Source organism: Oncorhynchus keta, chromosome 22 (assembly GCF_023373465.1).
Source record: "Oncorhynchus keta strain PuntledgeMale-10-30-2019 chromosome 22, Oket_V2, whole genome shotgun sequence".
Lineage (NCBI taxonomy): Eukaryota > Metazoa > Chordata > Actinopteri > Salmoniformes > Salmonidae > Oncorhynchus > Oncorhynchus keta.
In genome coordinates, this window is record NC_068442.1 from 38,270,757 (window position 1) to 38,283,356 (window position 12,600).

Here is a 12,600-nt window from a genome sequence, read left to right on the forward strand (position 1 = left end):
AATGGCATATATTATTATTATATATTATATGATTCCATATGTGTTATTTCATAGTTTTGATGTTTTCACTGTTATTCTACATTGTATAAAATAGTAAAAATAAAGAAAAACCCCTGAATGAGTAGGTGTGTACAAACTGTACTTCCATTCATTATTTCAACTGGTACCGGGGGATCTTCAGACAAGTCTTGTGAGGCCTGTGGGTGTCCTAGAGCAAAACGTGTTCGTTTCCACAGAGGAGTCATATTAGTGTGTAGCCCAAACTGTTTGGACGCTACAGACAGACGTTGGCAGATCGGCTGTATATCGACTTCAGACAAGTCCCAAGACGCTTGTAGAGCAAAACGGAGAACACCAATTTTTGGGACGTCTCATGGTCTGACAAACACCTCCCTTGCTCTGTCACCTTTCACCGCAGATGCGGAATTGCCACATAGGCGGATGAGGTGGATTGAGCCGCATCCAATGCAAAAACATATCTCTAGCTTAAACTGACATAGTTTTTATTAGGATGTTTTTACTATAGTAATTAGACTTTAGGGGGTTAAATACAGTTATTAGCTCATCACACTTTAGTATGACATAGCCTATGTTTGAGAATTCCATTGATCATTTGGTGTCATTGGTGTTACAAAAGATATAACACCCAAATTAAATAAGAAATAACCTAAAATTAAGTAAATTGTTTTCCAAAATTCCATACCCAAATTCCACCGCAATTCAAGAATGACCCAGGTACACAAGCAGGAATTTGGTATTCTGAAAACCTTCAAGTCGGCCACGCTGTTACTTGTTTTGGTAAACAGCTGCGGGATGGTGCTGGAGAGATCGAACCAATCTCAAATTCATACAGAGGCTAGAATGTCCCTGGCTAGTATCAAATACAATATTAAATAAATACATAATTTGAGATCACAACAGTGGAGATGGCACTGGCAGGCTGTCAGCTGTAAGATATGGTCTGTGGTGTAGTGTAGGGGGAACGTTTACGCCTGGCGGGAACCCAATTGTCCTCGGAGCCCTTCGAGGCTGTCTGAACACGGGGGGCTAAGCCATCCAGAAAGTCCCTGTGCTGCTGTGTGACGGCCTGGGAGACCAGGCTGGGTAGGGTCTGCAGACTGACTAGGATGGAGTCCAGTTTGTCGTCCAGACTACCGATCCTCCTATCCAGCTCCTTGCTGCGCCGCTGCAGATCAGACACCAGATCATGCATCATGTTCTGAGTCTATGGAGCAAAAACAGTGTCAAACTTTCATAATCAGTGTTTAGAAAAAAATCTATAAATTAGAGATGATGAAGGTTCTTAGTCACCTTGGCTAGATCCACAAGTGTATTAGCCTGGTCGATGAGTTTCCTCTGTTCCATTTTGACTCTGCGCAATCTAGATGAAGTGGGAGAGGGAGAGAGTTATGGGGGGAAAAGGGAAGGGTTAACTTAGGCAGTGTAACATACACACAAATAAACAAATCTTTATTTAACAACGGTTTGAAAAGGCACACTACTTACTGGTGAATGGCTTGCAGGAATTTCCGCTGATGTTTGCGTACCCTGGCGTGATCGATCTTCTTGATTAATTTTGTGTATTTGTAGATCAGCCATGTCTCCCTGAGTACATTGGCAGCTGTGTTTTTCACCTTTGGGAACATTCCAGGAAACAGAGACAAGACAGACTGGCTGACATGGCAGATAGTCATAATGGACTGCCCTAGCAGTGGAGTCTGACTTGCCCATAAAGATAGATAGACACTAATTCCCAAAAGCCTGATAGCATGGCCATTGAGGACTTTCACCATGTTGAAGTAGGCAACTGAGTGGGGCTTCCAAAGGGTTAATGGATGACTAAATAAGTCCATCCAGGTCACCGGGAGAGATCAGCCAATTAATTATACTTGTGAGGAAACATTCCATAACTGCAGGTGGAAGTAAATCACCAACCTTGGCTTTATACCTGTTCAAACAACACACTCCAGGTGGCAGTGTGCACCCTTTCAGTTTGTTTGCCAACTCATAGAAGTAGTAGAAGAAGAAAATGGACTACTTCGAAAGCCTTCTACTAATTGGATAGTAACTTAAATTTAATAGAATGATTAATATTATATATTTAGGCCAAAACTTCATCTAAAACAGACTGAAATTTCAGGCCTTCTTTTCAAACAGCTCATATACTACTGGGGCATTATCATTTTCACAATTTCCCAGTATTATTTCAACATCATAGTGTGAATATATATATATAAAACACAGGAAAATCACATTGTTGACTGCACTGGGCCTTTAAACTTGCCCTTAGAACTGAAAATGAACATGCTTTCAACATTAGACAAATACACCTTTTCAACAACATTTTACTTATTGGGTTGCTGATTGGGGGCATTATCTTTTTTTATTTTTTGATATGATCAGGTATGTATCAGGTTTGGGTAGTAAATCCACAGGTCCGCATCCTGAGTGCTGCAGTGGTCTAAGGCACTGCATCGCAGTGTTGCCGCGTCACACAGCCTGGAATTCGATCCCAGGCTGTGTCACAACCGGCCATGACTGGGAGACCGATAGGGCGAGGCACAATTGGCCCAGCGTCGTCCGGGTTAAGGGAGGGTTTGGCCGGGGGGGCTTTACTTGGCTCATCGTTTTCTAGCGACTTCTTGTGGCGGGCCGGGTGCCTGCAATCTGACTTCTGTCATCAGTTGAACAGTGTTTCCTCCAACACATTGGTGCTTCTGGGTTAAGCGAGCAGGTGTTAAAAAGCGTGGCTTGGTCGGTCATGTTTTGGGGGAAACACTGTTCAACTGATGTTTTCTACCGAGCCCATTGAGGAGTTGCAGCGATGAGACAAGATCGCAATTGGATATCATGAAATTGGGGAGAAAAAGGGGTTAAAATTACTCAAATGAAATAATCCACGGGTTCAGGTCAGGCACAACTTTTTATAGCCATGAAGACCTCTAATGTCCACTTACTCGTTTGTATAGCTGAGAGTCCATCATGAAGTTGTGAACGTGCTTTTCAGCTCTGGTCAACTCTGACCTCCTCGCAATTACAGCAACCACCATGGCAGTGCAGCCGGCCCCCTGGAGAGAAAGACACAGGCACTAATACTTTCAAGAGTCATTATATGTGATTTATTCAATATCATAAACTAAAAGCAGATTAGCTGACAGCCATGATATATCAGACCATACACCATGGGTCTGACAAATTAGTCAACAAAACTAAGGAGCTGATCGTGGACTTCAGGAAATAGCAGATGGAGAACCCCCGCTATCCATATTGATGGGACAGCGGTGGAGAAGGTGGAAAGCTTCCACAACACTGACAAACTGAAATGGTCCACCCACACAGACAGTGTGGTGAAGAAGGTGCAACAGCCGCTCTTCAAACTCAGGAGGCTGAAGACATTTCTTTGGCACCTAAAATCCTCACAAACATTTACAGATGCACAATTGAGAGCATCCTGTCGGGCTGCAGTACCGAGTGGTAGGCCAACTGCACCACCCGCAACCGCAGGGTTCTCCAGAGGGTGATGCGGTCTCCCCAACGCATCCCCGGGGGCAAGCTACCTGCCTTCCAGGACACCTATAGCACCCGATGTCACAGGATCATCAAGGACAACAACCACTCAAGCCACTGACTGATCACCCCGCTATCATCCAGAAGGTGAGGTCAGTACAGGTGCATCAAAGCTGGGACCGAGAGACAGAAGCTGTTTTTCAATCTCAGACTGTTAAATTGCCATCACTAGCACATTAGAGACTGCTGGCCTATATACATAGACTTGAAATCACTGACCACTGTAATAATGGAACACTCGCCACACAATAATGTTTACATATTTTGCATTACTCATCTCATATGTATACTGTATCCTATCCTACTCTACTGTATCTTAGTCTATGCCGCTCTGACATTGCTCGTTCAAATATTGATATATTCATAATTCCTTTACTTTTGATTGTGTGTATTTTTAGATATTACTGCCCTATTGGAGCTAAACACGTGTATATGACATTTTTTTTATTTGATTTGGATTACTTTGGAACAGACTTCCAAAATGAAAGTCAATTGGAGCTAATTTTATGGTGTTTTTAATCTTTTGTCCAACAATAAAAATATAAATAAAATAACCCTGCACTAGAGCTACCTCATCGTGAATGTCAAAGATCTCTTTTGGCACTTGTCAATTGGGGAATGTGTTGGAAACATACCATGATTCCAGTCAGCAGACAGACACCCTTTCCACAGTAAGTGTGAGGGACCATGTCTCCATAACCAATGGAGAGAAAGGTGACAGAGATGAGCCACATGGCCCCAAGGAAGTTACTGGTCACTTCCTGTGTGTCATGATATCTGGAGGAACAAGAAATATACCTGTTGTAATAAACACATCTACCCACTGGGTAAAAACTGGTTGAATCAATGTTGCTTCCACCCCCACCTCTGTGTGATGATGTAAAATCAACGTGGAAAACTGATTGGACTGGCAAAAAGTCACTGACGTAATGGAATTTTGTCTTTTTTCCACCCAACTTAATCCCGAAATCCAATGACAGTGTGACGTTTTTCTTGTTGTTGATTTCATGATAAATTCCTGGTTAATTGATAACAACCAAATGTCAATCCAAACTAGACATTGAATTTATGTCTGTGCTCAGTGGGTTTTTCCTACAGTGTATTAACATCTTATATAATTAAACATAAAGAAATGTATGACCTATATCAAGCAGAAAGGCAAAGTAGAGCCATAATCAAACATGAGGCTGTAATCTCTCATGATCTCAAATACGGATCTTTTTCAGTGTGAAATGTACTGGGTACAAATGATACAGTGCTGGTGGAACAGCCTACGGTGTTGGGGGCGGGGCCTGTACCTCTCACAGATGCGCACTGTCCATGAGGCGATGATCCAACAGGAGACACTGAAGACCAGCAGCACGGTGCCTGGGCAGATGGTCATGAGAGTCTTCATGACGAAGCGCGTGTTGAAGTTGATCTTGTTGATTGCGCCGATGCTGCGCGACGAGGCGTCTGTGAAGAGCTTGCTGTGCAGCAGCATGACGCGACTGATCAGGTAGAGCCTGAGGAACATGGGGATGGAGAGGACGATGTCCACGTCGGCATCAGTTACTGAGGGCATGTAGGTGAAGGCCAGCCGGGCCGTCCAGGTGAAGACATACTGGCCCGGGATGGGGTGGATGGCACAGACCAGCAGCTCCAGCAGAACTAGGAAGATCCGCTCATAAGTCATGGCAATCCTCCAGTCATCAGCTGCATTATCCACCATGAAGAGCTGTGTGTGTAGGTGTAAGGAGAGTAGGGCGAACAAGGGGATTTATTCAATGGGAAATACAGTGCCTTGCGAAAGTATTCGGCCCCCTTGAACTTTGCGACCTTTTGCCACATTTCAGGCTTCAAACATAAAGATATAAAACTGTATTTTTTTGTGAAGAATCAACAACAAGTGGGACACAATCATGAAGTGGAATGACATTTATTGGATATTTCAAACTTTTTTAACAAATCAAAAACTGAAAAATTGGGCAAGCAAAATTATTCAGCCCCCTTATGTCAATACTTTGTAGCGCCACCTTTTGCTGCGATTACAGCTGTAAGTCGCTTGGGGTATGTCTCTATCAGTTTTGCACATCGAGAGACTGAAATTTTTTCCCATTCCTCCATGCAAAATAGCTCGCGCTCAGTGAGGTTGGATGGAGAGCATTTGTGAAAATTATTCAGCCCCTTTACTTTCAGTGCAGCAAACTCTCTCCAGAAGTTCAGTGAGGATCTCTGAATGATCCAATGTTGACCTAAATGACTAATGATGATAAATGCAATCCACCTGTGTGTAATCAAGTCTCCGTATAAATGCACCTGCACTGTGATAGTCTCAGAGGTCCGTTAAAAGCGCAGAGAGCATCATGAAGAACAAGGAACACACCAGGCAGGTCCGAGAAACTGTTGTGAAGAAGTTTAAAGCCGGATTTGGATACAAAAAGATTTCCCAAGCATTAAACATCCCAAGGAGCACTGTGCAAGCGATAATATTGAAATGGAAGGAGTATCAGACCACTGCAAATCTACCAAGACCTGGCCGTCCCTCTAAACTTTCAGCTCATACAAGGAGAAGACTGATCAGAGATGCAGCCAAGAGGCCCATGATCACTCTGGATGAACTGCAGAGATCTACAGCTGAGGTGGGAGACTCTGTCCATAGGTGTAACGGCGTTCTTCGTTTGTAGAAAGAGAGTCGGACCGAAATGCAGCGTGGTGGTTACTCGTGTCTTTAATGAATGAATCGCGGTACATGAAATAACTGATACAGCCGCAATCCCAATAACTACAAAACCCCAACACGAAATACCACAAAATAAACCCATGTCACACCCTGGCCTGACCAAATATATAACGAAAACACATAATACAATGACCAAGGCGTGACAATAGGACAACAATCAGTCGTATATTGCACAAATCTGGCCTTTATGGAAGAGTGGCAAGAAGAAATCCATTTCTTAAAGATATCCATAAAAAGTGTCGTTAAAGTTTGCCACAAGCCACCTGGGAGACACACCAAACATGTGGAAGAAGGTGCTCTGGTCAGATGAAACCAAAATTGAACTTTTTGGCAACAATGCAAAACGTTATGTTTGGCGTAAAAGCAACACAGCTCATCACCCTGAACACACCATCCCCACTGTCAAACATGGTGGTGGCAGCATCATGGTTTGGGCCTGCATTTCTTCAGCAGGGACAGGGAAGTTGGGTCAAATTGATGGGAAGATGGATGGAGCCAAATACAGGACCATTCTGGAAGAAAACCTGATGGAGTCTACAAAAGACCTGAGACTGGGACGGAGATTTGTCTTCCAACAAGACAATGATCCAAAACATAAAGCAAAATCTACAATGGAATGGTTCAAAAATAAACCTATCCAGGTGTTAGAATGGCCAAGTCAAAGTCCAGACCTGAATCCAATCGAGAATCTGTGGAAAGAACTGAAAACTGCTGTTCACAAATGCTCTCCATCCAACCTCACTGAGCTCGAGCTGTTTTGCAAGGAGGAATGGGAAAAAATGTCAGTCTCTCGATGTGCAAAACTGATAGAGACATACCCCAAGCGACTTACAGCTGTTATCGCAGCAAAAGGTGGCGCTACAAAGTATTAACTTAAGGGGGCTGAATAATTTTGCACGCCCAATTTTTCAGTTTTTGATTTGTTAAAAAAGTTTGAAATATCCAATAAATGTTGTTCCACTTCATGATTGTGTCCCACTTGTTGTTGATTCCTCACAAAAAAATACAGTTTTATATCTTTATGTTTGAAGCCTGAAATGTGGCAAAAGGTCGCCAAGTTCAAGGGGGCCGAATACTTTCGCAAGGCACTGTAAGAGCAAGGGGGAAAACTATAATATTATTATCGAGATGGGGATGCATATCACCTGTATTCCCCGTGCATGGTACATCACGATTAGTCCGAGCAATATAGCAGTTGAAAGGCTGATAAGGCATTTCAGAGAGAATGAGTATGAGGATTCCTGCAGAGAAGACAGACAATTAAGATGTATTTTGAATCAGTCTTCTCTTACCAATGCTAGCTTACATTATTTGAGGTCAATCCACTACAATAGAGACATTTCTTACCTTCGTGTAAACCCCCCAGGACAATTCCGTCTCCATCACCATGATGACGATCCCAAGCATCCCAAAGATCAAGGCATAGTCGCTCAACTGTTTGCGCTTTCCAAAGAGTGCCTTACGCTGGCTCAATCTATAGCCAATGTCCTTGGTCCTCTTCTGTGGCGTGTTGCTTCCTCCTTCACTGTTCGCCTTACTGTTGTTCTCGCTGAAGCCTTTCGAGAACACCTCCTCCAAGACAGACCTTTGGAGTGTCTGAAGGGGCTCTTGCCTCTCTGAGTCCAGCTCTGAAAGGTTTGGTGGTGAAGCTCCAAGGCTGCTCGGGGGTCTTCCAACATCCCCACTGTATTTAGCGCTGGTCACAACTGTGTCGGGAAGGAGTGGGCCACTGCTCTTGGACAGGGAAGGCATCGATAGAACATGGCCAACCTTTTTGGTATGAGGATGTACCTTCTGCTCTCTTTGTCGTTGACTTTTCCCCACTAGACTATGGTTCTCAGTCCACCGATGGCAACTGGAAGAGGAGTGAACACTGCTTTTGTTGCTAGTAGCCGCGGATGAATTATTCACTCGTGGGCTGCTGGATGGGTAAAGAGAAGACTGATGGCATTTTAGGGTGCTAAAATGATCACAACAATGCTGCCATTCAGGGTCTTGATGTAGATGCTGGTGTAAGGAAGGTTGTTGGCTCCCACAATGTACTCCACCCTCATTCGCACAGCAGCTAGGTAAACCATTCCTTAACATCCATTGGTGTTGCGTTTCTATGGGAGGTTGCTGCTGGTCCTGAGGTTGAGACAAAACCAAGAGCTGCCTAACTTCACTTGACTCATTGCCTTTCATAGGTATATTGAATGAAGGTTCTGGTTTTTCAGAAGTCAATACTGGTGGTAGATTATGCTCTTTAAGCTTGAAATGATTATGGGTCTGCTGCCATTGACTATACTCCTTCAGCCAGTATTTTCCTCTGCATCGGGATTTGAAATTATCCTGCTGGTGATCAATGGTCTCTGTTGAGGGATCAGCTTGATTTGGTTTCTGCGTGAAAAACTGGGATGACGATGAGGCCAGGGTGTCCTGAGGATAGGAGTGGGTATACTGCAGAGAAGGAGGAGTTCCCTTAGAAAATGTGGAGAGGTAGTCCTTCAGGAAGCCCTGCTTTGATCGTGGCTGGAAACCTGCCACCCCTGAACCATGTTTTGTACTAGGAGAATAGCAAACAGAGCCACAGTCGTCATTAGGACGTTCCACCGTGGTCCCATGCCACTCGGCCATGAGTGGGCTTCCGCGCTGCAGTTCAAGAGTACCACCCACCTGGCTACAAAAGCGTAGGAGTTCTTGATTGCTCAGATGGGAAAGTGTCATTTTTAATGGTGGAGATTTCCTTGGTGGAGCGACTCCATTCGGAGTAGCCAGTGGCAGAGAAGTGGAAGGGGACATGCTGTTAGTGCTCTGCTCTGGCACTAATGTTTGGTAGTGGAGGGCAGTTCCAGAGTAGCAATCCTGCATGACATCAGGGGCTTTGTCTGGTAGGGACTGCCCTCTTGAGTTACTGTGATCGGGGTCTCGGTCATTGCAAGCGTCTCCTGTTGAATCAAGCCGAAGTGTTGCATTGGTGGGTTTGACTAGAACCAGCCTCATAATTAATGTATGATGATGATGATGGTTTATTTAATGTCATGTGTACTATGGCAGCTAAAAGCTAAATTGCAGTAATACATACAAGTAACCACATTTCATTTAATAAAATGTGATTCAAGAAAATGTAAAAGTCAGGGAGTTGAGGCAAGAACGGAAGTAGAACGATCCAAGTGGTGGTGGGAGGGGGGGGGTGTCTTGGTTACAGCGAGGGAGGTCAGTGGTCATATCAGAGTCAATCAGAGACAGGTGCGGAACCTTTTGCACACCTCATTGTCCTCAGCCTCTCCTTATGGACTCCATAGCTAGCTGGCTAACTACTCCTCTACACTACTAATGTGTAGCACCCAGTTTGATGATGCCCCAGAGCCGCTGGAAGATTAACTTAATGGCTCCTGTACATTTTGAAAATTGGATTCATATTTAGTTGTTTTTAATTGTCTTTTTATTCAACTTTTTGTTTTTGTTAGTTAACTAAGAATTTATTAATAATCCGGTGATTTTGTCCAGGTTTTTCAATACTGTGATGCTGGAAAGGCAGTTGGGTAAATCTTGTCACTTTTAACACTGTTTACATTGATGAACTACAAAGAGTTTGCTAGGAAGGAATCCAGATTCGAATAAAAATGTTTCCCAAAGCAACCTCATATATTAGTGTAACCATGTGCACTTGCCAATGCATGGTGTATTACAGTCGTCCAGCTGAAAGGGTGTTGCGTTAACACAAGAATAATCTGCAAGAAAGCAGAGAAAACATGAACAAATACAATACAAAGACATTGACTCAACTCCCTCAAAGTTGTAAAGTGTCATATCTGATCATAAAGACAATTTTCTAAAGCCTTTTTAAGTGAATTAAAGCAGTGTGCACTACAGTTGAGGGCAAAAGCTAACAAAGATCTAAAGCAAACATAGGACTTCTAACAGAGACATTTTGTGAGACTGGAGAGCCCCTGTCAAAACCAGATGAGAGCCCCTCTGATATGAATCCTCCTCCAACAGGGATATCACCATTGCTACTGAAAGGATGTAGGGCAGGCTTGAATAAAATAAAACTATTGTCAACAATAACTGGCGCATCATTTTGAATAAACTATTTAGACATTTTTACATTGCTTTTTGTTTTTGTTTGTACTCAAATCTTTTTTGTCGTTATGTAGCCTTGTGTATTTGCCAACTGTGCTAAAACATCCACAGTTCTATTTATTTAAGAAAATTATTAGAATCAATATCACAGATTATTCATGATTCATAATTTCCGTCTCCTGATTTACTAAGTTTTCCATTCTTTTAACAACTGCACCACAAATACTTGCCCTCAACATATAACTGATAATCTTTGAAAGCATTTCAGGACAAGAAACCTAGTCTAATTTATCAAGCAACTACACAATATTCAAGAAACTCTACAAGGAACTGGTTAAATGCATTTTAAGTTATTGCATTTAAACTGAACTGCTATCGACCCTCTCTTTGCTAGCTCAATTTTTTTTTACCCAATCGTGTGTCCCTTTAGGAAAAAGAAAAACTATTGCATGTATTATTGTCCTTTTCTCTGCTCTATCGACCCAAAGCATTAGACAACTGACCAGACCAGTAGTCATACCCCTTAGCCTGGAGACTCTTACCTTATTCCTTCAGATACATTTCTCTCCCTGTCCTTGTAGAAATCCAGACACAACTTGGAGGTGATCTTGGCCAGTACCGGGGAAGGGCACCGCTCGAAGGGCATCTGAAGTGGGAGCCAGACAACAGGCTCTTCTTAGACAGGCTCTTCCTACACTTGAGATAGGGCCGCTTTCCTTTGAAAGTGATCATTAGGATTCAAATTGAAGAAAGGGCAGCTGCTGGGCTTATTAAAGGCTTGGCATGCAAATAGAATGGGGGACAAAGCAACAGGATACAGAAAAGGTTGTGACATCGGATGTAAGCAATAAGGACCACATCACAGATCACACATACATGGACTCAAAGCAGGCCCATAAATAGTTAAAAGAACTGTTGGTTCTTCAAAGCAGAATTGTCAATTAGCGGTCAGAGAAACTTGTTATTGATGCTTTGTAGTTCAAAGGCCAACACAGAGCCTCTTATCTCCTCCCTCAAGGACGGACCATACAAAGCCTTTTTCTTATTCATCTTTCCTTGATTCCTCACATTCTTTCTCCTTCTCAAAGCACATTGGGAAAAAAGGACTCAGAGTTAGGATCTTGTTCTTGACAAATTGAAATGGGGTCAAAGTGTCTTATCTGCACACGAATGAGACCACCAGAAAATTATAATAAATCTAAAATCTGTGACCCGTTATATATCCTCCAGAAACACAGTTTGACATTAATTATTGAATCATAAACAGTGAAGATTGTATGTTTATAATAATAATCCAAGCTATCTGCTCCAATCCAACGTAATAATTTACGGTTAGGTTGGGCCACATCGAGCTCCCGAGTGGCGCAGCAGACTAAGGCATTGTATTAGATTCTGGGCTATATACAGACCCTGGTTAGATTCTGGGCTATATCACAACCGGCCGTGATCAGGAGTCCCATAGGGTGGCGCACAATTGGCACAGCGTCGTCCAGGTTAGGGGAGGGTTTGGTCGGGGTAGGCTGTCATTGTTAATAAGAATTTGTTATTAACTGACTTGCCTAGTTAAGTAAAGGTTAAATAAATAAATAAACATTGGGGGGGGGGGGTTCTCATACCCAGCTCTCTCTACCTGGCATTGTTTAATGTAAGAATAGCCTACACACAGCTATTACTTCCTTATGTGTCATTCACATATACAGCTGTGATAAATGAAGGCTCTTGCATCAGACTAATGTCTAAAAGTGAAATTGGCTTTTGCCACAGCAAGTCATCATTAAACATCTGATCTATACTGAACAAAAATAGAAACGCAACATGTAAAGTGTAGGTCTCATGTTTCATGAGCTGAAATAAAAGATCCCAGAAATGTTCCATACACACAAATTTTGTGCACACATTTGTTTACATCCATCTTAGTGAGCATTTGCCAAGAGAATCCATCCACATGACAGGTGTGACATATCAAGAAGTTGATTAAACAGCATGATCATTACACAGGTGCACCTTGTGCTGGGGACAATAAAAGGTCACACTAAAATGTGTATTTTTGACACACAACGCAATGCCACAGATGTGTCCAGTTTTGAGGGAGTGTGCAATGTGCATGCTGATTGCAGGAATGTCCACCAAAGCTGTTGCCAGAGAATTGAATGTTAATTTCTCAACCATAAGCTGCCTCCAACGTCCTTTTAGAGAATTTGGCAGTGCATCCGAAAGGCCTCACAAACGTAGAAGAAGTGTAAACC

The 12,600-nt window shown here is 42.9% G+C and overlaps 1 protein-coding gene across 1 annotated transcript; it reads right to left on the reverse strand.

Moving 5' to 3' along the window:
• Window positions 1-97: 97 nt before the first annotated feature.
• On the reverse strand, window positions 98-9,773 carry kcnn1b (potassium intermediate/small conductance calcium-activated channel, subfamily N, member 1b). The gene is made up of 8 exons (XM_035797784.2): window positions 7,637-9,773; window positions 7,435-7,530; window positions 4,866-5,284; window positions 4,203-4,344; window positions 2,958-3,068; window positions 1,507-1,634; window positions 1,312-1,381; window positions 98-1,225 (listed from the first exon to the last, which is right to left on the reverse strand). The coding sequence occupies exons 1-8, from the start codon at window positions 9,269-9,271 to the stop codon at window positions 944-946; spliced, it is 2,883 nt and encodes a 960-aa protein (XP_035653677.1). The 5' UTR covers window positions 9,272-9,773; the 3' UTR covers window positions 98-943.
• Between the last annotated feature and the right edge of the window lie 2,827 nt (window positions 9,774-12,600).